We start from the raw sequence: 24396 nt of genomic DNA, 5'->3' as shown, positions 1-24396 counted from the left end.
CATTGCTGTAACTATATACAAGAGGTGAGGGAAGGAAAGGGGGTCCAAGGCTCCACGGGGAATGGTGAGGGGAATTCGACACACGATCCTCTTCTGCCATGCTCCACTTCACTCCACTCTTGCGATTCACACTTGCACTCAACTAATGCAGGGACCGGGAACAAGGACAGGACCAGGGAATCTAGATAAGACAGACGAGACAATCGTAACTAGAAAAAACACAAAGGCAACATAACAGAAATGTGAGTAGTTCTCAGAACCATTATGGCACAGAGAAGTTCAGACACAGGCTGTATCCCAATTCAGGGTCTGCAGCCTTAAAGTACGCAGCCTCAACGGTCCTCAAGGGCCATGTACTCAAAGACCGCTAAGGCCTGAAGTGCGAGGCTTGTGAAACGGGACGGTCTAGCCTCTGTCGTGCTGCCCAGGTCGCCTAGCAACCATGATAGCTGGAAACGTGTGGTTGACAGAAATGAAGGAGAGCATATTTTGTTCATTTGTTTGTTTGTTTCTACACAAGCTTTGTGTGATCTAATAAGTATCTGAGGCTGAGACCACAGGACTGTAAAACATGATTATTGGGCTTCATTTCTGTACTGAACAGTCATTTAAGATTAGCTAGTAAATAACAATTAGCTAATGTTGTTCATGAGACTTATGTCAGTGTAAATATGATATGGCCAATATAATAGTTATTATATTAAGATAAAAGTTACACTGATACTTATTGTTCAAAAGTGGATAGGATTTGCTGAGGTTTTATCGAATCCAGAGCTTCGTTCCCATCAAAGTTTCAGATACCTGCAAGACTACAAACTTTCTTTTTTCAGCAGTAGGACAACAGTTAAATAAACAGAACAGGTCCCAATGATCCATCAGTTATCAGACATTATTCATTCATACATATGACTCAGAGAAAAGCTATATGTATACTTTAATTTAGTTTGTTATTCTTTTTTTTTTTGGGGGGGGGGGTATTTAGCATTTTATTTTATTATTTTAAGTACATTTATTTGCAGCTGATATAGTCAAATATAACAATTTGTGCACTGTTTACCCTGGTGTGGTCCTTCCTTATTGATGTTTATACCTTGGCTTCCTGCCAATCCTAGATCATCTTATACTGGCCTTTTAGGACTTTTCTTGCTAATAAACCTTTAGTAGGGTTACACCTCAGTACAGCTTAAATGGGCTCGCTTCTGATTTAATTATTTCCAGTTTTTTCCACAAGGTGACGCTATAGTACATGTTTAACACATGTTTTGCTGGTTGCTGCAAGGCCACATAATGTGAAATTTGTGGGGGGATTTTGTTTGTTTGTTTGTTTGTTTCTAGTTTGAATATTAATATGAATAAATCAGACTCTCAGGTTTACTGTTACGGATGATTTCTTTTTCTTTTCTTTTTTTTCTGAAGGCTTAAACATTTAGAGCTGTCTAGCCAGAGCCTTACTTTTGCATTATTGATATTATATTTTAAGACATCAACCTCAAACATGATTCAAATCTTTTCTTTTTAACTTTTGTTTAAGAAAATTATAGAAAACAGGAATGCCAAAAAAACATAAACATCTTAAATTATTTTAATAATGTAGTAAGATTAAGGCAACCTGATCTCCTAATAGAATCAATTGTTGATTGCTATACTGAGAGAAGACACCAAGAGTGTAGTAAGATTGAAGGAATTTAAACCACTCGAAGTTAGAGAAAGAACCTTTGTGTGGTTATATCGCAATTTCTACTTTTATACGGTAAGTCACTGAAGAGCAGGCGATTGTTGCTTCCCTCTAGTGACATCATTACTCACAGATGCTCAACAATGTTCCTACCACAGCCACAAACTACCAGACCATGTTTGCCTGGAAGCTTGTAATTCAAAATTAAGGATTTTAGTGGCCATTAAAATCCGTTCATAATTTCCAAATAGAAATAAAAATCATGACACAGTGCTCTCCTGTACAAGCTGCCTTTTTTTGGTTAAGAGTATCAGTATTGGTACTGGCATCAACAATACTGCCTCTGTATTTTCTTGGTATCAGATCAATACTAAAATCTGTAGTATCACACAGCACTGTTTTTGTGTCTCTTGGCTGACTAAAACACATATGTCCTATAACTAGGACTTTACACTTTTAATCTGGAGGGATAAGAAATCTGACCTGATATCTGCACTTTACTGACATCTAGCTAACATTTAACACTGACATTTACTGACATAAATACAATAAAAATACAATATATAAACACATACTATCACTCCCTCCAGTTAATACACGACACCACGGTTCTTCATTCACAGATGGATTTATTCTTCTGTCACACTTCTCCTCAGAAACACCATAAAATCCACCGTCAAACTGTTATTACATAAAAGTACAGAATGACCAACATAAATATTACAAATAAACATTTAAACCCAAGTTAACATATACGCGATAAACAAACACAGTTAACGTACCTCGCTGGCTGCACGTAACCGTGAGGGAATGAGTCCGCTTCAGGAACAAAACTTAACAAAAATAATTCCCAATTTCTTCTTCTTTGCAGCTTTCTTTTACTTTAAACTGCTTATTTATTCCTTCTTCTGCCTTAGTTAACTTATTAACTTAGCTTCTTGCACATGCTTTTTACTTCCCTTTACGTCACTTAAAAAGGCCTGTGTGCAACACAGAATGAACCTTAGTTCCTACCCCAAAAGGAACAATAAATAAAGAAAATAAATAACATAAATGAACACAATAAATTAAACAAACTGACATAATTTACATTTATGGCAGTTAAACTCCCACCAAATCTCAACTTGAGATTTCTTCCCAGATTTGCATCTTCAAGTTATAAGCATTTAGTTTAACACATGCTTATTATTTGTCTTTGGATTTTACGTCCTTGGATTGCTGTAAATTCTTGATTTCACTGCTGAATACTTCTGTTTGGACCAATCTGATTAGGAAAAGTTCAGCTTGTTGTCTTTCCTCAACACTTGTACTTCCATTGAGTTTGGGACTAAGACCCTTAACTTGCTTAGCATGACGTTTAAGACAAGCAATAGCCTTAACAACTCTTTTCCAGTCAGAAAACTTAGTCAGGCGGTCCAACAATGTTCTATTTATCCTTGCGCTGGTGTTGAGCACCTGAGCCCTTCGAAGTTCTGGATCAGTATCACTACCCTCTCCCACCTTAGCATCTCTTGTGGGTAGCTCCCTTTCCCACAGAAAGTCTGGGCCAGTGAACCAATTTGAAGCAACGAGCCGATCTGCCGATAACCCTCTCGAAGCATGGTCCGCCGGATTGTCTTCGGACTGCACATGATACCACTGGTTGACATCTGTGGTGGCTTTGATTCTCTGGATCCTATTTGCCACGAAAACATGAAAGCGTCTGGCATCATTATTAATGTACCCGAGAACAACCTTTGAATCAGTCCAATAATATTCCTTAAGGTTGTCTATTTCGAGCTCATGTTTTAAGATGGCACCCATCTTCGCAGCAACCACTGCTGCAGACAACTCAAGCCTTGGAACTGTTGTGACCTTAGTGGGGGCAACACGTGCTTTCCCCATGACAAGTGAGCAGTGTACGCTGCCATTAGAGTCCACTGCTCTTAGATAAGTGCACTCCCCATAACCTGTGAAGCTAGCATCTGAGAAGTGATGTAACTCGTACTGCTTGACATCTATGAAGCTTGCTGGTATGTAGCACCTCTTAATCTTTACTTGACACAAGTTATGGAGATCTTGTAACCATGACTGCCACTGTGATCTGCACTCCTCTGAAAGTGGTTCATCCCAACTAGCTTTCTCTCGACTCAACTGTTGCAAGATCAACTTCCCACGCAAAACAAACGGTGCTACGAAACCCAAAGGATCGTAGATGGAAGCTACTGTGGATAGCACTCCCCTTCTCGTCATTGGGTGTTTCTTGACAGTTACTCTGAACTGAAAGTCATCAGAGGATACGCACCATTGCACGCCCAGTGCTCTTTCTAGGAGTGGCTCCCCTAAATCTATGTCCAGTTCTTTGACACTGTCTGCACACTCTTCCTTTGGTATTGACTCCAATACCTTCTTGCTGTTGGAAATGAACTTGTGTAGTCTAAGCTTGCCTGTGCTGCAAAGCTCTCTTGCTTCCTTGATCAGCTTGATTGCCTCAGCATCAGACCTTACACTCACCAGTCCATCATCAACATAAAAATTTCTTCGGATGAACTTGACAGTGCTTTGGTTAAATCGATCTTGACCTTCTGTGGCTAGATGTTTAAGTCCAAAATTGGCACAGCCAGGTGAGGAAGCTGCTCCAAACAAATGGACTTTCATCCGAAAAACTGATGGCGGAGACTCAAGATCACCATTCTCCCACCATAAGAACCTCAAGTAGTCTTGGTCTTCAGGCTTTACATGGAATTGATGAAACATTCGTTCCACATCACACATAATAGCGACTGGGCCCTTTCGAAATCTACAAAGAACTCCCACCAAGGTGTTTGTGAGCTCTGGCCCTGTAAGAAGGTAGTCATTCAATGACATGTCTTGAAATCTTGCCGAGCAATCAAAGACCACTCGCAGTTTCTCTGGCTTTTGAGGGTGGTATACGCCATGGTGGGGAATATACCAAGCTGATCGTTTATCAAGCTCTTTTTCTGGGACCTTTTCTGCTTCACCACGACTGATAATGTCTTCCATGAAGTTCATGTAGTCTCTCCGATATTTCTGGTCTCTCTTGAGCTTCTTTTCCAAGCACATGAGGCGTTGAACAGCACTTGGCTTGTTATGTGGTAGCTCTGGCCTGCTCTGTTTAAAAGGCAGAGGCATTTCAAGATGTCCGTCTTCTTTGTGCTTAATTTCTTCTTTCATTTTAGTCAAAAACCGGAGATCTTCTTGCGAGAGATTTGTCTCTTCTCCAAGCCTTTCACTGAAGTCAGATTCCAGCACCTTAAGTATGTCTTCTGGAGCAGTCATCTCCTTAATTCTTGTTTTGCAAACATAATGAACTTCGCTCTTCAACTTACTTGTTACTTTGGGTTCAGGGGTCACTTGCTTTACAATGATGCGGTGACTTACTCCTATTGCATCACTGTAGTGTTCACCTGGATCACCATAGCTCACTATGCTCCAGCCTACGTCAGTTTTCTGTGCGAAGGGCTGGTTGTCCTCACCACATACAACTTCTCTAGGCATTAGTGCTTGTGGACAGTTATACCCGATAAGAAGACCGATTTCACATTTCTTCGGCGGGGCAATGTGTTCCGCAAGATGCTCTAAATGAGGCCATGCCTTTGCAGTCTCTGGTGTTGGAATGTGTGTACGATTGGCAGGTATGAATTCACGAGTGTAGACCGTTGGCACTGTGATCTTCTTAGAAGAAGATAACCCTCTTATTTGTAGACCTTTGAGTCTTTTGCATGGTACAATTGTCTCCTTGGAAGACATTGTAGACAGCTTCAACTTGACTGGCTCTGCATTAACATCAAGAGCATCTACCACTTCTTCAAGAATGAATGAAGAATCACTTTGTGAATCTAACAGAGCATAGACAAGGACTTCTTTGTTTGAATCACTTGGCATTGATGCATAAACAGGAACTATTGCTGAAGTCTGAGCACTGTTACCATCATGCACAACTCTATTGGATGTGGTTTCGTGAGTGGTGTCTTGCGGCGATTGTGGCTTTCTTTCTTTACTGCAACTTGTCTCGTCATTTTCCTTTTGCTTTGAGCGACCCTCATGTAAGCATGTGGGGTGGCGCTTTGAGCAGGTGTCGCAGACCATCCGGTTGCTGCAATGCTTGGATTGATGGCCAGGACTCAAACAGCCAAAGCACAGTTTCTCACCTTGTATGAACTTCACTCTGTCAGCAACTGGCCTTGCAGTTAGTCTACGGCACTTGTGCAAGACATGCCCTGTTTTCTTACAAAACATACATGTGCTTATGCTCTTCTCAGTGGTGTTAGTTGTAAAAATCCTTGCATTTGCTGCTTGGTTCTTAGAGGTCACTACATTCTGAGGTTTAGATCTTGTCCTTTCTGGCTCCCCTTGCCGCAAAGCATAGTAAGATGTAACAGGGTTACAAGCAATACTAGCCTCCAAAGTCAGGAAAGTTACGAAATACTTGAAATCTGGGAACCTTCCATGCTCCAGCTGATACTGTGTGGCTTTTCGGTTCCATCTGCTGCTTAACCAATCAGGCAACTTGGCTGTCAGTTTTTGGTTTTCAATGCCATCATCAAGAATACGCAGACTCTCATTGTGAGCCATGGCACATTCACAACTGCGTAAAAAGTCCACAAATTTCCTTAAGTCAGCGCTCTCTCTTGATGCTATCTTTGGCCAGGCATGTAATTTGTCTCGGCAGGCTTTGGCAATCATAAAAGGCTGGCCGTATCGCTCATTGAGGAGTTCCCATGCAGCAACATATGCAGTATCTGAACCAATCAGAAAATAACCTTCTAATGCCTCTCTAGCTGCTCCTCCAACATATTTCTGGAGGAAGAATATTTTCTCCGAGCTTGGAATGTTTTTCTTTTCAATAAGAGTTTGGAAGGATGACTTCCAATGATTAAACTTGAGTGGATCACCACTAAAAACTGTGGGCTCTGGAATGGGTAGCCTATTTGCTGATATAGCCTCAGCTAAGACCTTCACGAGCTCTCCTGTGCTATCGTGGAGCACATGTGTTAGCACTGCATCCTTTGGTGGTTGTGAGTGCTGGTCCTCAGTCTTCACCTGATTGAGTGGCTGCATAACCTTATGTAGATCCAGGCTCTGTGCAGCATTCCCTTGGGCTGGACTGAGCTCACTCTCATCATATACTTGAAGCCTTGCTTTGGCTGCATTCAGCCTTTTCAAATTTTCCAAACGCTCAAGTTCTCTCTTTAGGTTTTCTACAGACCTTCTTCTTGCAGCATTCTCTTCTTGCTGTTTCTTTAAGAGAGCAGCCTCTTGTTTCTCTCTTTCTAGCCTACGTTCAGTTTCTTCCCTTTCTCCTTCAAGACGACGAGCTAATGCTGCTGCTTCTTGGTCTGCAATGATCAACCTCTCTTCAGCTTCAAGGTTTTGCAGTTTCTCTTCGTGGCCCTCTTGTTCAGCCATAATCTGCAGTACAGCCTGTGTAGCTGCATACTCGGCAGCAGCTTCTTGTCTTCTAAGTGAAGATACGTTTGAGTGAATAGAAGAAGCTTTAGAACCATTAGAGGCAGGAAGTGAAACACTGGAGGCTGACGATGAGAATACAGAACTATTATCTGGCCAAATCAACTCCTCCGCTGTTCCCTGCATTTCAGATTGAGCATTTTGTACTACAGTCTTTGTGATCGAGATGCAGTTATCCATCTTGCGACGCATGTCATGGGCTGGTTGATCAATTCTTCTGTAATCATCATAAGCAATGTTCAACTCAGATAATTCCCTTTGAATACTGGTGATGTGTTCTTGTAGGATGTCACTAGGATCCTGTTTTAATACAGATCTTTTAGCTACCTTAATCAGAGCTTTCCATCGTTCATATTTGCTGTCAAAGCGAAGCAATAGCCCTTTGATTTGCTCTTTCTGAAACTCTTTTCCTTTTTCTGTTAATGTTCGGGCTCTTTCACTTCTACGAGGCTCTTCAGGTGGTGCTATATTTTGCCCGATATTTGATTCACCTGTCTGTTCTAACTCAGTCTCTTCTTCCGGAGCAGCTACTGCACCCTGAGCTTCTTTACTTGTATGTGACATTTTGATTATTTAGACACAAATATACACAGGCAGCATAGAAGAGCAAGCTGCAACAACATTTGTGAATACTGAAAGAATGAGCTTAACTAAATGAAGTCACTCTCATTCAAATTAGCCCATACATGTAGAATATTACAGAGTAAGTACACTTAACAGAGTTCTTAAAAGACACTGAACCATAAATACAAACTGAATTTCTGTCAAAATGTACAAAGTTTACTTCTGCCCTTTCAGAGCCAACTATAATTATTCAGCTGAACATGAATTTACATCTCTTACGTAAATGCACATTCATATACGTGAAACAGCGTGGCTGCCAGGCTATACACAGTTCCTTTTAGTTTCCAACTCTTGTGTTACTTTTCAGACCAAAAACTTTAGAGTCTGGCTTATAGACTTCTTCATGAAAACCTTATGAACCTGTGTGTCCTAAACAGTGGCTTATCTGTGTTCCCGTCTTGATGAGCTGTCGAATTTGCGCTGATAGGGCGAGTCTGGGCAGGTCCGAGTTTGACTATCACTCCCTCCAGTTAATACACGACACCACGGTTCTTCATTCACAGATGGATTTATTCTTCTGTCACACTTCTCCTCAGAAACACCATAAAATCCACCGTCAAACTGTTATTACATAAAAGTACAGAATGACCAACATAAATATTACAAATAAACATTTAAACCCAAGTTAACATATACGCGATAAACAAACACAGTTAACGTACCTCGCTGGCTGCACGTAACCGTGAGGGAATGAGTCCGCTTCAGGAACAAAACTTAACAAAAATAATTCCCAATTTCTTCTTCTTTGCAGCTTTCTTTTACTTTAAACTGCTTATTTATTCCTTCTTCTGCCTTAGTTAACTTATTAACTTAGCTTCTTGCACATGCTTTTTACTTCCCTTTACGTCACTTAAAAAGGCCTGTGTGCAACACAGAATGAACCTTAGTTCCTACCCCAAAAGGAACAATAAATAAAGAAAATAAATAACATAAATGAACACAATAAATTAAACAAACTGACATAATTTACATTTATGGCAGTTAAACATACTGATATGTACTAAAAAGTACATACTTTTAGAAGCATATATAACATACATATCCATTAAGATTTGAAGACTGTGTATAAGAATATTGCATGTTTGAACTGAAAATTAGTTATTTCCAGGCTATACACACACAACTGGGGTCTTTAATCATTCTGCACTTACTGTGTGTGTGTGATAGAGAGTGAAGATGTGAGATGCTGTGTTTGCTCCAGTAACACGTGGCAGTGACAGAGTTCCTCTGCTTGTGTTTCCAAGAACATAAAAAGAAACCTGGTGCTGGTGCAACTGGGAACAGGATGTTCTAAAATAAATAAATATTTGTGTATACACATCTGTTGTAAATAGTAACATCCTCAAGGTCATTTATTTTACAAGTTTTACTCTCTGGTTCAATTTATTTAAATGATTTCCAAATGTGTCACAGGTTACACATATTCTGCTGAACCTAATCTGTGTTCACAACCTAAATGCAAAGACATGTTTATTTTTGATAATGCAAGGTAAGGAGCTGCTTTTCACAGTAGATAACTCTACTCTAAGAGATTATATTTTAATGGGAGCAATCGTCAGATGTTATTTCTAAAAATCAACTTTAACCAACACGGTGAATTAAACCTCGAAACAATTAAATAAACTTTTTAAAATCATTCCGCCAAAGATCATCTGCAGTTTTGAGGGTTTACTGTTTACTATAATGCTGTTTGGCACTGTTGCTGCATGCTGCTACACTGACCAACAGACACCCTCATATCAAATACTGGATATGCAAATATGGGTGGAGAAGTTTTTCTGGGTAGGGTGACACAGGGTAGTCAGAAAAGCTGTCAAGTACAGTTTATGCAACACGGGGACCTTAAACACATGCAAGTCATGACTGTGACGTCTGTTATTATAAGCATTGGCTACAAACATATTGTGTGTAATTCACAGAGGAGAGAAATACACAGTACATGCTCATAGTTTATTTTTGATGTGCAGTGTTAGCAGAGTGGTTTTCTGGTTGATTGCAATAATAAGACAGACTAGCGAAAGACAGGGTAGAAATAGAAAAGAGGGAGAAAACATTTAAAAGAATGGAGTTGGAGGAAAAGGTCAAAGATAAAGTAAACAGACATAGGGATGGGTATCGAAAACCGGTTCTTGTTGAGAACCGGTTCCCACTGTTTCAATTCCTTGGAATTGTTTGCCATTTTTGCAAACGATTCCCTTATCGATTCCAGTCGTCCCGAATGACGTCATCACGTTGCGGAGCGTCATTTACCTGGCAGGAAACACGGCGCGAAAGCGGCTCAAATGCTCAAAAGTTTGGTTATACTTTATGAGAACAGATGACAACAGGGCAACTTGAAAAGTAGATATTTCATTTAAGGGAGGAAACACTACGAATATGCAAAAGCATTTGCTCACAAAACACGCGATGACCTTAAATGAATGTCGTGTTTTTAATTCCGCTCCGGACTCGTGAATCTCAACCCAGCAGCAGCGGTAACGTTTGCACGTCCTCTCCCATTAATGCAGCAGGTAAATAATCAACTAACAGTGCATATTATGTTAGCGCGATCTGCCTTATTACAAAACCTGCCATTACTGTGCATTTAGGTGATCATGATAAGAGAGACAGAGTCTGTCTGGCTCAGATGCTGGCAGTTCTCGCTGCAGTCTACCGGTAGCGTCTCCTTTCAGGCCAGGATAGACTAATGTCACCGAGCAGAGACTAAGTTTGTGGTAAAAGGCTTGCACCCATTTGCCACAGCAGATGCCCCCAATTTTTGGTAAGTGAATGTGTTTAATTGTAGGCAAGGACATTACTGGATATTCTTGTGTAATTGCTACTGAATAATTTATGTTATACTTTGTTATTGCTACAGAAGAATATTTATTTTATTATTTTACATTTACAATTTTTTTTCCTGGGGACCCTGTGACACTCCATTGAAGAGCCGTAGGCTGGATCTCTTAAGATCTCACTGCTGGGTTTGTAAGGCCATGTTACTTGTAAATTTCTATCTTGTTCAAAGAGAAGATATAAAACAAAGTTCTAAGCTAATTGACCTTAGTGTTCTCCTTTTTTAAAAAGAATCGATAAAGAATCTAATCGTTAAACAGAATCGAAAATGGAATCGGAATCGTGAAAATCTTATCAATACCCGTCCCTAAACAGACATGCAGGGTGTCTAACTGCTGCTTTTTTAACAAAGAGTTACAGACATCACAGGATTAAATAATAAAGCCTCTTTGTGGATGGTAGGGCTGGTGCTGGGTCATGTCTCATATTCAAACACAAATCTATCACATTTCTTTACTGATAAATCCTTGAATAAACATGAACATTATAAACTGAACTTTGCTTGTGCTGGAGAAAAATCAGGTGATCTTCCGGCAGTTCATTGACACAGGATAAGGGCGTTTATGTGCCAGTAAAAGCCCCGGTTCATTTTTCATGCTAAATTTATATTTGCTTTTCTTTCTTTGTGTGTTATGAGTATGTATGACCTCTTTTCTTGTTTCCCCCCTGTGAATAGGCATATTTAAGACCAGCAGTCTCCAGCTCCCCACACAGGATCTGCAGACTGAGACCAAGAAAGAAGAACAGAAGGTAACATTGCAAAAGTTTTTTCTTTTCATTAAAATGAATGTTCTCACCACTGGTTTGTGAACCCAATGCAAATGAAACTCCCTTCAGGTCTTTATCAGAGGTTAAGGCTCCGTGATGAAGGCGCTTACTGTGCCTCTGCTTGTGTGCACCATAATGGCTCTTGCCCAAGTTTCTTGTGAGTATTTAAAGGCAAATGTGTAGATGTTTTTAGATTTTACATACAAAACGTGATTGAAAAATAGCAGATTTTAGATGTTTCAATCAGTTAATTGTTCATGAGCATTTTATCTTTGTGGTACTGAATTTATGATACTGTGTTAACTCTCTTGTTTATTTCTTGTCTGTGGCTGAAGCTGTCCCTGCAACTGTTCCAGTTTACAGTAATATACCCTTGACAGATGCTCCTCCTGTACCAGGTGAATGTAAGATGGTTATTTTAGGATGAATATCTCGATGATCCACCTGTAAAAAATTAGAACAGCACATGCTCTACATTAGTAACTGCAACCAAAAGCATTTTCAGCCCATGCAGATGCAGACATTTGGTGAATGAAACCATTTACAACAGATGCAATATAACAATATTTATTTATTTTCGTTTTTCCCGTAAAAGCCAAAAAATGAAGAGTGACAACAGATTAACTATTCACTGGCAGCTCAATATCAGCATTTCTTGTCCATTTGTCCTCAGAGGACCCTTTTGGTGGCTGGGTTCCATCTTGCCCTGATGGATGGAGTATGCACAGTCAACAGTGCCTCCTCTTTGTTCCAAGATACATGACCTGGGCTCAGGCTCAAGTAACAAAGATATTAATTTTTACACTAAGTATACTATGAAAGCTTGGAGTACATTAATGATGTAAAATTTCTTGGTCACTTAATTCTGTCTGTTTGTCTACGCTGTAGAGAAACTGTCAGTCTCGTGGAGGACAGCTTGCATCTGTGTATAGTGCCAGTCAAGCTTACGAGATTCAAAAGGAGGTGCAGCGTGCTGGACGTGGCTATGGACAGTTTTGGGTTGGAGGCCATAATACTCCAGCGGTAAATAGCATGGTGTCTAGCAGTTTATGAAACAATTGCATTTTTAATTAATATGAATTAGCAATTTTGTTTAAATTTTGCTTTAACAGAATCCTTCCTGGTCCTGGAGTGATTATATGGGCGTGTCTGCTTTTGCTGAGTTTTGCAGAGGACAGGAAGCTAAACATAAGCACCACTGTTTGCAGATAACTTTTGGTGGTAAGTCTACCCCCAACCCCCATCAAAAAAAAGAAAAAAAACTGCTAGATTCAAGAAGTTTATTGTCATATACACTGCAAAACACAAGTGGTGATGCAGAGCAAACAAATTCTTACTTTGCAGGTTCTCTTCACACAACTAAATAATCAACTAACTAAAATAAAGAGTAAACTTAACTCTGAGCGTAGAACATAGCACAGAAGATAATAAAGTAAAACAAGAGCTTTGTAGCTTATCTGTGGGTAATTTAGAATAAAGTGCAAGTAGTTGCAACACTGTCACAGTGGTGATATTTACAGAGTATGCAATATTAACATGTTTATATTGTATGAAGTTGTATTGTATTGATTGTATATGAACAAAATAGCAATTTTTCAGGTCAAAGATAATCAACAACTAGTGAGTGATTCAGTAGACTGCTGGCCTGTGGATAGAAGCTGTTCTTTAGTCAGGTTGTCGTTGCTTTCACACTCCTGTAGCGTCTGCCAGTTGGCAGGAGTGTGAACAGTGTGTTGTGGGCGTGTGTGTGGTCCTTGATGATGTTGTGTGCCCTTTTCCTGACCCGACTGTTGTAAATGTCCTGTAGTGGTGGGAGGGGCACTCTACTGATGAAGTGTGCCTTTTTAATGACACGCTGGAAAGCCTTCCTGTTGTTGTAGTATCCTTCCAGCTTCAGCCTGTACTGCCTCTTGGTTTCCATGATGTATCTACGCAGATCATGTCTGGCCTTTTTGTTTCTATCTGCATCACTAGAGACGAATGCAGCGGAGCGTGCATGTAGCATGGCATGTACAGTTCAACCGTGGCTTCTGATTTGGATACGTTTTGTAGCATGACAATATTGTCAATGCATGTGCTGATGTAGCTGGTGAACACTGATGCATATTCCTCTGAATCCACAGAACTGTCCTCTGCTTTTAACTGTGCACATGCATCAATGATGATATAGCCAAATATAATTAATTAAAATAAGTTGACAAATATTGTATTTAGTTGTGTCTTAGCAACTAGCTACACTCATTTTTTTGCTAAAAATTGTCCCCTCATTTCAGAAAGTTTTTGTTACATTTTATAAATTTTGATGAAAGAGGATCGTTGAGTCATAGTGTCACTGTTTGAGACCGATTCCTGTTTTGTTTTTTGTATGTTTTTTGCAGAAGGAAAGGCAGGATGCTTGGATGACAAGAAGTGTGAGACTAAGCTCCCATCTATCTGTGGTAGCCTTATCATGTGATCTCATCACTAATGCAAACCAATACTTCATCAGTAAAAACACTGACGTGTTTTTCAGCTATTGAGTCTTTCTTGGTATTTCTGTTCTGTTGCTACAGCATAAGGAATCAAACGACACATACAATAAACTGCAGAAGGATTTTATGTTTGGAAAGTCTTTAAAAATAAAAGAATGCTTTCACACAATGTACACATTTGTTTTGGAAAGTGGACTGTATTTCATATTCTTATGTAAATTAAAACACTAAAACATTGAAAGAAACTGGTGGTCTGTTGCTCCATGTTACAGCTATAGTTCTACTATATTCAAAGCACAGCATGAAGTAAGTAATTTTTAGTGTACACCTATACAGCTGGGATAGGCTCCAGCACCCCCTGCGACCCTGAAAAGGATAAATGGCCTGTATTTGTATAGCGCTTTCACACACATTCACACACTGGTGATGGCAAGCTACATTGTAGCCACAGCCACCCTGGGGTGCACTGACAGAGGCGAGGCTGCCAACACTGGCGCCACCGGGCCCTCTGACCACCACCAGTAGGCAACGGGTGAAGTGTCTTGCCCAAGGACACAATAACCGAGACTGTCCGAGCTGGGGCTGGAACTGAACGAGGTGCTAACCCTGTTGAGCACCACAGTGAGCCTCCTTCACCTTCCCCAATGTCTGAGACACTGACAAGTAGGGGTGGGTTTTCATAATCAATTTATCGATTAAAATCGATTCTTGCTTGGATAACGTGATATCAATCCATTAAAATCCTGAATCGATTTTTTAATATAAATTTATTTTGCCCAAAATGCCAGAGTCTCAGGTTAAACCTCACAAAATTTCTTTCTCTCCCGACAGCACGGACACAGACACGAGCTGAAAGCCGACAGCTCGTTGATTCTGAAGTTTCGGCGGGTCCGCACTTTGTCTTTACGCCTTTTTTGCCCTGATTCTGAAGCTGCAGGTTTTATCTCTCTCCAAACAATATTGAGTAAACCAGCAGCAAAAAAAGCAGCAAACTATGCTTCACATAAACATCGTCATGAATTCCCTCTTATTGTTTTGCTGCCACCATGATAAAATCACACTACATGCACATCTCTCTCTCTCTCAGTATACTTCAAGAACAGTTTCCCGTCTAAAAAACTTTTTTCTGCATTATTTGCTTGCTTGTTACGCACAACTCTACCATTCTTACAGTGCTGTCGGCCATTGTTTTTTTTTCCTTTGACTTACTTCCGAAAAGAAAACCTCATTTCTGCCGTTCAATAGGCTACTGAACAAATGTAAAAAATTTTAAATTATGCAAAATTGCAAAACGCTGTGTCTCTAATAAAACCTCTGTAACTTTGCTCTGCTTCACTTCAGCAGCATCAAGTGATGTTCATATGTTCATTAATGGTTTTCTTTTGTTTTTGATGCACTGCAGAATATTTGAATGAATATTTCAGGTGATATAGATGTAGAAAAACACATTTTATCAGTTAGTACTGAAAAACTATACTCAGACTTTCTCGCTAAACACTTTCACCTCTGTTGTAAATGTGTTTCATTATTATGGAGATTCTGATTACACATGAGCTTTGAGTGGCACAGACTGAGACTAACTATTGCAGTTTTGTTGTGTTTTGGGTTTGTTTTGTTTGTTTTTTTGCAGAAGAAAAGAGAGAATGCTTGGATACCATGGACTGTGAAACTGGAAACCTTATCATATGATCCTGCAATAATTCTCTAACTCATTAGTAAGAAGCACAATGTCTTCATTACCTTTTCTTTCTCTGTATGTCTGCATTTTTGCTATGATGCAAGCAATCAAGCATCACATGCAATAAATTGGAACTGGCTTTTCTCTTTAAAATTCTGCCTGATGAAGAAAGCTTTCTGCAAAGCTTTATATTGTATATTGAGCTGCAGTTCATTTCTGCATGCAAATTAAAACTATTAGCATTGTAATAAATTTGTCTGTTTTGTGATACATCTTCAGTTCTATTACATTCATAGTCCACCGCAGAGTAAGTAATACATTTGGACAACACTTTAGAATAATATCAATCTATTAAGCATTAGAATAGAATAGAATAGAATAGAATGAATAGAATTCTACTTTATTGTCACTGCACATGTCACAAGTACAGGCAACGAAATGCAGTTTGCATCCATCCAAAAAGAGCTTTAGCCATGATATAGATATATTACAAAAATATATATTAGCAATAACATAGATATATAGATATATTACAGAAATGGGTCTATTATAGAAATGAGGGTACACAATATGGGTCTATTATGGGTATGTTGCAATGTACATGGTATGAAGGTAGGTTATGAATATGATATAACAATAAGTATGTACAGGCTGTAGTGAGTGTGTAAGCTATGTACAGGTTATGAAAATGATATAATTAACAAAACTATACAGAAATCTGAACTATGCAAGTCATAAACAGTTGTAAACAGTTGTACAATTATAATTATTGGTTGTACAGAATGATTGTCTATACAGCATTTACAGTAGTGCAGTTTAGATCAGTGGGGTTATATAAAGTGCTAGTATGGTTCAGTCTATGTTATTATTGTGTGTAAGAAAGTGCAGTTGTCCATTTGCTTGTTTTTTCCACTGTCTGTGTGTTCAGTTGTAGGTGGTTGTGGGTGTGTGTATGTTCAATCCATGAAAAAGTTTAATGTGGGCCAGTCCATGTTATTATTGTGTGTCTGAGGGTACAGTTGTCCATTGTGTGTGTGTGTGAGTAGGTGGTTGTGGGTGTGTGTATGTCCAGTCCATGTGTTAACGTGGGTCAGATGTCAGGAGGCAGAGTTCAGGAGTCTGACAGCTGTGGGGAAGAAGCTGTTCCGGTACCTGGTGGTCTTAGTCCGGAGGCTCCTGTGGCGCCTCCCAGAGGGCAGGAGGGTGAAGAGTCCATGTGATGGGTGACTGGGGTCTTTGATGATTTTCCCAGCCCTTTTCAGACACCGCTTCCTGTAGGTGTCCTTTATGGCAGGAAGTGGTGCTTCGGCGATGCGCTGGGCAGTTTTCACGACCCTCTGCAACGCCTTCCGGTCCGAGGCAGAGCAGTTCCCGTACCAGACTGTTATACAGTTGGTCAGGATGCTCTCAATGGTGCAACGATAGAAGTTCACCAGGATGTCTGAGGACAGGTGGTTCTTCCTCAGAGTCCTCAGGAAGAAGAGGCGCTGGTGAGCCTTCTTGACCAGCTTGGAGCAGTTGGTCGTCCAGATGAGATCCTCGAAGATGTGGACTCCCAGGAACTTGAAGCTGCTCACACGCTCCACAGCCGTCCCCTTAATGTGGATGGGTGGATGTGAGTCAGCATTCCTCCTGTAGTCCACAATGAGCTCGTTGGTCTTCTCGGTGTTGAGCAGCAGGTTGTTTGTGTCGCACCACTCAGCCAGACGATCCACCTCCTCCATGTAGGCGGCCTCATCGTTGTCACTGATGAGGCCAATCACCGTGGTGTCATCTGCAAACTTAATGATGGTGTTGGAACCATCAGCAGGTCTGCAGTCGTGAGTGAAGAGGGAGTAGAGGAAAGGGCTCATCACACAGCCTTGTGGTACACCGGTGTTCATGGTGATGGTGGATGAGCAGTAGTTGTCCAGCCGGACATGTTGGGGCAGGTTCATCAGGCAGTCCAGTAACCATTTACACACGAGGGAACTGATGCCCAGGTCTGTCAGTTTCCTGATGAGTTGTGAGGAGAGGGTTGTATTGAACGCTGAACTGAAGTCTATAAACAGCATTCTGGCGTAGGTGTTGTTGTTGTCCAGGTGTGAGAGGACAGAGTGCAGTGTGATGGAGACTGCATCCTCTGTGCTCCTGTTCTGACAGTATGCAAATTGGTGGGGGTCCAGGGTGGGGGGAAGACAGGATTTGAAGTGTGCTAGGACCAGCCACTCAAAGCACTTTGTAATGATGGGGGTGAGGGCTACTGGGCGGTAGTCATTGAGGCAAGATGGGTTGGAGTTTTGGGGTATCAGGACAATGGAGGTGGATTTAAAGCAGGCCAGATTTGTGACATTTAATGCATATCTGTGTAGTTAGTGTGTAGTGTAGTCAATAGTTTAGTTGTGTGTGTCAGAACAATGAGGCGACTGCTAAATGTTACAGGTGTTACAGGAGTGATACATCTCCTGTTGTCAGGCCTGCAGGTATCAGGCTGTTGTTCTTTATCTCATAGTGGACAGAAATTATTTTTTGGAGTTGCACAAATAATTTGTGTGGCATCAAATTTGATGCAGAACAGCTGATTGTTCTGTAAATAGTTTGAAATGTTTATTTTAAAAAATGCCTTGGCTGCATTTTTAGTTAAACAGCTGGAAAAAACTTTGTTTTCTGCATAACTCAGTTACTTTTTTGAAGAAGTAACTATACAATTGCCGAACATTGGTCTTTATATACTGTATTTTGCAGAGTTACAGGACTCTCTCCCAGACCACAGATTCATACTCATAATACAAGTCAGAGCTTTATATATATATATAAAAAAAAGAAAGTTGTGTTTTCAAAATTGGAGTTCAAGTTATTTTTACTTCCAATATTGTTAACATACTGCACAGGTCATGAACAAGATGTTTTTAAAATTTCATTGTAAGTGGATTAAAGCAGTTAATTAAAAGTAGTCTAACATAAATGTAAATGCTGTAATTTGATTATTTTAATAAACTATGTAACTTGGATGGATTCAATGCTGGCGTGACCACAGTGCACATGTCTGCTGTTGCTCACAGTGGTCCAAGGGACCGCTCAGGGAGTTTGTGTGTTCACTCAGACACATGAGAAATTAGAGGGAACATCGATCTAATGGTCATGAGTCCTTGCCACAAGCATCGGGGGTTGGAGTTGGAGAAGGGTTCCTTCTTTTTAAAATGGTGTTTGGCTTTATTGATACCCCTCTTTAGCTTAGCCCTGGCTGTATTGTAGGCCTGTGCATCTCCGGACCTGAGGGACATGTTGCTTAATTATTATTACTCCACCTTGGTATTACATACCAATTCTCCATTATGTTACATAAGAATTCAAAAAGTTCACACACAAAGACATAGAAAATACAAATATTTATTTCCAAATGGAAACATAGTAGACCTGTGTTTGTAGAATAATTAAATGTAGGTGGTACCGGTGTCTAAACCAGACATTGTGAGACTGTTTTAAAAGAGAGCAGTTAGGGTGTCCTGCTCTGTTCATATAGATTAACTCGGCTGATATGAATACAATACAAGGGGGTATGTTTCTGGGTATTTTTCTTAAAATAAAGTAATTTCAGCTAGAAATGAGTGAAACACGAAACAATCCTCCAGTCTTTTCTTCAGTATAAGCAAACCAAAGTACATAATATGACAGAAGTTCCTGTATACAGTGTGCTAGACAATATATAATCGCTTAAATGGCAGTGTATTATATAACTGTTTCATGCAAGCAGAGGTCGACTCGACTGAGTTCGACTCCATCATCAATTTTCATTCTTTAAAGCAACACTGTAACTATGTCTCTCATTTACTACTAACGCACTGCTTGTTGGCATACACTTACAAAGACGAGGTGAGTCAGTAGCTGATAGATTGGCAGCCATGTTTTTGCAGAAATCTGAAACAATGCTATATATACTATATTTCTACCTTGACAACTAAAATTTTTTCCAAAACTTTAGAGGTGGTGTCCTGTATTAGCAATGCATTCTTGGGCATGCCTTCCTCGTTCAGAGGGTCACCAGCTTAAAAAAACCCGTAAGCCTCAAACGTATTAATTTCATGTCTCTCTCTCTCGCTCTCTCTCTCTCCTTCTCTCTCATTTTTTTGTTTTTTTGCTTGGGGGGCAAAAAACAAATCATTTGTCTTCTCTGTCCAAAATGTGAACATCAGCATCCTCAAAACAGTAACCTTTATGCTTTAGATGCAGATCTACAAGCAGATCCCACCTGAGATGTTTTCTACATGCCACAGTGAAGGGGGCACCATAATGGTCTGGGGAGCTTTTTCCCTCAGTGGAACAATAGAGCTTCAGGAGGTGCAAGGGTGTCAGCCGCTAACTATGTCCAGATGTTACAGAGGGCATCCTTCATGACTGAGGGCCCTCGTCTGTGTGGTAACAACTGGGTTTTTCAAAAAGACAAGGCTACAGTACACAATGCTCGCAGGACAAGGGACTCCTTCCAGGAGGATAGCATCACTGTTTTGGACCATCCTACGTGTTCCCATGATCTAAATCAAGTTGAGAACTTCTGGGGATGGATGGCAAGGGAAGTTTACAAAAATGGACAACAATTCCAGACATTAACACAGAATCCTTTGGTAAGTGTATTCTTCATCAGAACTGCCTGTGTTTTGGTCATGTGTGTCAACAATTGTTGTTTTCTGTCTTTACCTTTGGTTGTCTCTTTTTAGGTTGTGAAAGAAGTGTTTTCTCTAGGGCCAGTTCATTTACTGGTAGCAGCATTGTCAAAGTTCAAGCTGAGAGTTTATGAAATACCAGCAGCATCAGTCATGATCGTTTCCAAAAAAATTGGTTCACTTTATCTTAAGAAATAAAAGTTGGAAGTTTAAGGTAACAGTGGTCCCAGTGGTAACCAGAGCACTAGTTGCGGTAAATCCCAAACTAGGTGAGTGGCTCCAGCAGATACCATGAATAACATCTGAGATCTCTGTCCAGAAGAGCGCAGTCCTAGGAACAGCAAAGATACTCTGAAGCTCCCAGGCCTCTGGTAGAGAACCCAAGCTTGAAGGATAAAGACCACCCACAGGAGTAATGGGAAATAAGAGACTCATATTTGTTTCCCCTTACTTCAACTGTACAGAGACATCTAAAAAGTGGCTAATTTATTTGGAATATTATTAATAGAAGCCACGCAGTAGTAAAAACAAAAAACAAAAGGGGGGGATCAAATTGTAATGCCCATGATGACATATTGTTTTCTAACTGTCCAAAGTCTTGGACTAGAAGGACATATTATTAACACCAGCAAGTGCAGATAAATATTTAATTCCCTAATTTTAATATATGTATATTATGACTGCTGAATATTTATATGCCTTGACACAAGAGATGTAACACAGACAGATGCTTCACTGAAAGCTTTAATGTTGCAAAACAAGAAAAAACAAAGAAACAACAGTTTTGTAGGATAAATGCTGTGGTAACACAATCACTCTGCTCTTGTTAAAGACACAAGGCCTAAAAGACAATGCAGCTTTTGCTGATTTGTCATTTTGATGTTTAGATTGGTACCAAGAAAGGAAAAATGTAACTAGGAAAAGAAGTAGGAGCAAGCATAACACAGACACTTATACATCGGTTTGTGTTTTACTGGAAAATTTATGCTTCAGTCTCAGCCCTGGTGTTTTGATATTTTCTTGGCACAGACAGATGGCCGATTTGCGTAACACTGCATATCATCCCAACACTTGGAATCTGCAAATTTCAAAACCAGAAATCAGTAAATTCTATTGCTGTCAGCGTTATTCGTGTTAAAATGACGTTAACGCCATACCGTCATTAACGCGGCAAATCGCCCTTAGCAAGTTAACGCAGCTCGCCCCATGCAAGGTGCTGCACACGGCTGCAAAGCGTTAATGAACCAACCACACTGACAGGTTGATGCCATGCAGCCCATGCACGGCGTGAGCCACGGTAATGGCGTTAATGTCATTTTAACGAGATTAATGCTGACGGCACTAGTAAATTCATTTAAAAAAAAAAGTCATTCAGAAATTAGGCAATCATGTTAAATATTGTGCTTTGAATTACCGCCATAATTCATCTGCAGACAATCCTGCTTGTCTGTATTATTAGGCTCTCCGGGGCACCAGTGTGTATAGTGGAAAGGGGTCCCATCACTCCACAGCCAAACATTTTCCTAGAAGACAGAAATTGATAGCATCATTTCGGGCAGGCCAAAAGATCATGCCTAGCCAAAGTCTTGTGAAATCAGCTTTATTTAATTGACATAACCAATGTAGGCAGCTGGTGAATCTCAATTATTTATTTATAATATAATTTAAGCTGCTTTTAATTGATTCATGTCAATTGATTTTACATTTTGAGATAATGGTAATCTGTCATCATTAACCCTTTGAGACCTATTGGAGCAGGAATGCTTCGTTTTGCGTATCTATTTTTAAATACCGGTAGAACCGCAACCACATAAGTTAGCACATTATTATTTTTATTATTTATTTTTTTGCATAGCAAACCGGAGAAGTTGTACTTAAATCTTATGCATTCAGCTTGTTCTAGGTCACAGTTTCCTTTCCCACATGGCTTTGCAAAAATTGCATAAAAAGCACTTGCATTTAAAAAAACAAAAAAAAAACCAAACCCATAATATTCCAGAAACACGCTTTGCTGATCTGATCAGCTGTTCGTAACACTTCCTATGTTAGAATAGACATCGGTGCGAACTGTCGCATGTCCGCCATTACCTGCTAAAACCGGAAGTGACGTCATATTTTGTGGGAAACTTAGTTTGGTTTTCCCTTAACGACCTTTATAAACCCATGCTGGTGCTTTTCTGTATAGTTTCTGGGATGCTTAGAACTAAAATTTCAGCGCTGGAAATAGTTTAGTTTGATGCACATGCTGTTTTCTTTGCTAATTTGCATTATACTATTTATTTATCATTATTAGTATTTCCCTGCAGTATATAAAAAACTAATCTCAAAAATAAAACTATAAAGACACTCAAAACAAATTTCCTGTGGTTGGAAACTATTTTGTGCAACTATTTTGTATTTACAGTTTTGAGAGATAAAATGAAATATGTGTAAAAACAAAACAAAAAGTATTTTATTTTTTGTGGACTTTATTGCAATTTTTCTTTTTTTTAAATTTATGAAGTTAGTATAGACGTAATGCAGACACATTATTAAAATTTGGGCTATAATGGTTTTATTGATGTATAGCAACTTGAAATGCTCCCAAAAATGGGACTACAGCATGTAAAAATATAAAGATAAGCTCTGGCGTACTTGGTTCTATGGTAGGTCTTAAAGGGTTAAGAGAAACAGAAACATAACGTAATGATTTAAAAAAGTACCTCAGATGCATCAGTTCCTCCTATCCAAGTTTCTTTGTAGCCATGATCACCAGTCAGCTTCAGAATGTGATGGTACTCGCTGCTGCTGTGCACAGATGCAAGGTGTGCACCCATGGACAAGCAGTTTCTCTTCAGTGAAGAGTGACAGAGAGAGGTTTTTAAAGTCACAACGAGGCTAGATGTGTTTTAATCAAGTTTTGAAGACAATACAAATAAGAGAAACTTACCTCAGCTTGAGCCCAACTCATGGATCGTGGAATGTAGACAAAGCAGCGTTGATTGAAATGAGACCAACCATAAGGACAACCAGAGGACATGTTGAACCGGTAACTCTTTGCTGGGAACAAATAAATAGCTGTATGTATGTATGTATGTATGTATGTATGTATGTATGTATCTCCAGCTGATATTGTACTGTTTGATTTTTTATTATGACATGTACAATTTTGAAAAAAAAAACAAAAAACAACCAAATACCAGCTTGACAATTAAATATTACATATTTAAGTGATCGACAATATACAGGGCACTTTGACTACCTCACAATTATATATTGTAATTATATCAATGCAGCTGTAATCTTTTTTTTTATTGATTATTAATCATTTTCATCATATTAATCATTTCAAGTAATAGGCAGTAAAATTTCAAAAAACATATAAATGTGATATATAAATATAAATTTTAAAATGCATTTTTGTTTTTCTTTCCTTCCTTAAAATGTGTTCTCTACATTCTAAACTGAGAGTCGCATCATGCATGACACAATTGATTTTCTTTTCTTTATAAATCTGATTAACTCTGGTGAAAATATGGAAATGTCCACTGACCAGTTGGAATTAAACCTCCTGCACCACCGCTGACATCTTCACGTGGCAGAAATGAACACAGCAAAACAATAGATGGTGACTGATTATTTACACATGTACATACTGACATATATTTACATACTTTACATTATACGGCAATACTCACAAGCAGTGGTCAGAAACATCGATCCACAAAGAAGTGCAGCCACAACCAGGAGCTTCATGGTGTCTCTGTGAAAAAACAGAAGACAATAAGTACTGACAAATCTTTAAAGAAAGGAGAAAAGATAATTTAAGAGTTTGTACCAGACCTTTTGTAGAAGGTCTTCTTTCTTTTCAGTGTGAGCCAGTAGCTTCAGTCTTCCACCATAGAGGTGAGAAACAGCTCTGAGACTAGTGTTTATATACTCTTACATTTGTATACTTGCAAAATCAGGAAACAACTTATTTCTTAACCAAAAAAAACAACAACCAAACAAACAAAAACCCAATTGCCTCATCCCTAATTTGATTTCATGCTGACTTGGTTTCAGATATTTACTGATAGTCAACAGAGAGGTTTCAAAGATTACAAGGATCAAGGATATTAAAATACATTGTAATTAGTGTCATTATCAGTATTTAAAAAGATACAATGCATAACGTCTTCCTCCTGTTCTAAAAGTTAAGAATGTATTGCCACCCCTTGATAACGTAATTGTGACTGAAAAGATTGTTGCAGTTAG

The 24396-nt window shown here is 39.4% G+C and overlaps 3 protein-coding genes across 6 annotated transcripts; 1 reads left to right on the top strand and 2 right to left on the bottom strand.

Moving 5' to 3' along the window:
- Nucleotides 1-2242: 2242 nt before the first annotated feature.
- LOC113009123 (uncharacterized) lies at nucleotides 2243-8749 on the bottom strand. Of its 2 annotated transcripts, none has more exons than XR_013903406.1 (2): nucleotides 2458-8749; nucleotides 2243-2356 (listed from the first exon to the last, which is right to left on the bottom strand). XR_013903406.1 is itself a non-coding variant. In XM_080293226.1 (2 exons), the coding sequence occupies exon 2, from the start codon at nucleotides 7706-7708 to the stop codon at nucleotides 2861-2863; it is 4848 nt and encodes a 1615-aa protein (XP_080149352.1). In that variant the 5' UTR covers nucleotides 7709-8329; nucleotides 8431-8749; the 3' UTR covers nucleotides 2249-2860. The 2 variants fall into 2 exon arrangements, 1 of the variants encoding a protein (XP_080149352.1); XM_080293226.1 differs by having other exon boundaries at nucleotides 2249-8329; nucleotides 8431-8749.
- A 2378-nt stretch (nucleotides 8750-11127) lies between these two features.
- Nucleotides 11128-14087, top strand: LOC113029731 (type-2 ice-structuring protein-like). Of its 2 annotated transcripts, XM_026180725.2 has the most exons (8): nucleotides 11128-11174; nucleotides 11280-11353; nucleotides 11441-11528; nucleotides 11707-11769; nucleotides 12045-12151; nucleotides 12260-12394; nucleotides 12484-12592; nucleotides 13750-14087. In XM_026180725.2, the coding sequence occupies exons 3-8, from the start codon at nucleotides 11468-11470 to the stop codon at nucleotides 13824-13826; spliced, it is 552 nt and encodes a 183-aa protein (XP_026036510.2). In that variant the 5' UTR covers nucleotides 11128-11174; nucleotides 11280-11353; nucleotides 11441-11467; the 3' UTR covers nucleotides 13827-14087. The 2 variants fall into 2 exon arrangements, with proteins under 2 accessions (XP_026036510.2, XP_080149350.1); XM_080293224.1 differs by lacking the exon at nucleotides 11128-11174 and having other exon boundaries at nucleotides 11223-11353.
- A 6799-nt stretch (nucleotides 14088-20886) lies between these two features.
- LOC113009136 (type-2 ice-structuring protein-like) lies at nucleotides 20887-24105 on the bottom strand. 2 transcript variants are annotated; one of them, XM_026147271.2, is made up of 7 exons: nucleotides 23983-24099; nucleotides 23838-23902; nucleotides 23693-23728; nucleotides 23090-23199; nucleotides 22863-22991; nucleotides 21575-21683; nucleotides 20887-21238 (listed from the first exon to the last, which is right to left on the bottom strand). In XM_026147271.2, the coding sequence occupies exons 2-7, from the start codon at nucleotides 23893-23895 to the stop codon at nucleotides 21156-21158; spliced, it is 525 nt and encodes a 174-aa protein (XP_026003056.2). In that variant the 5' UTR covers nucleotides 23896-23902; nucleotides 23983-24099; the 3' UTR covers nucleotides 20887-21155. The 2 variants fall into 2 exon arrangements, with proteins under 2 accessions (XP_026003056.2, XP_080149413.1); XM_080293287.1 differs by lacking the exon at nucleotides 23693-23728 and having other exon boundaries at nucleotides 23983-24105.
- Between the last annotated feature and the right edge of the window lie 291 nt (nucleotides 24106-24396).

This window comes from Astatotilapia calliptera, chromosome 3 (assembly GCF_964374335.1).
Source record: "Astatotilapia calliptera chromosome 3, fAstCal68.1, whole genome shotgun sequence".
NCBI lineage: Eukaryota > Metazoa > Chordata > Actinopteri > Cichliformes > Cichlidae > Astatotilapia > Astatotilapia calliptera.
Note: the sequence above shows the minus strand (reverse complement) of the source record. Positions and strands in the feature narration are given on the sequence as shown.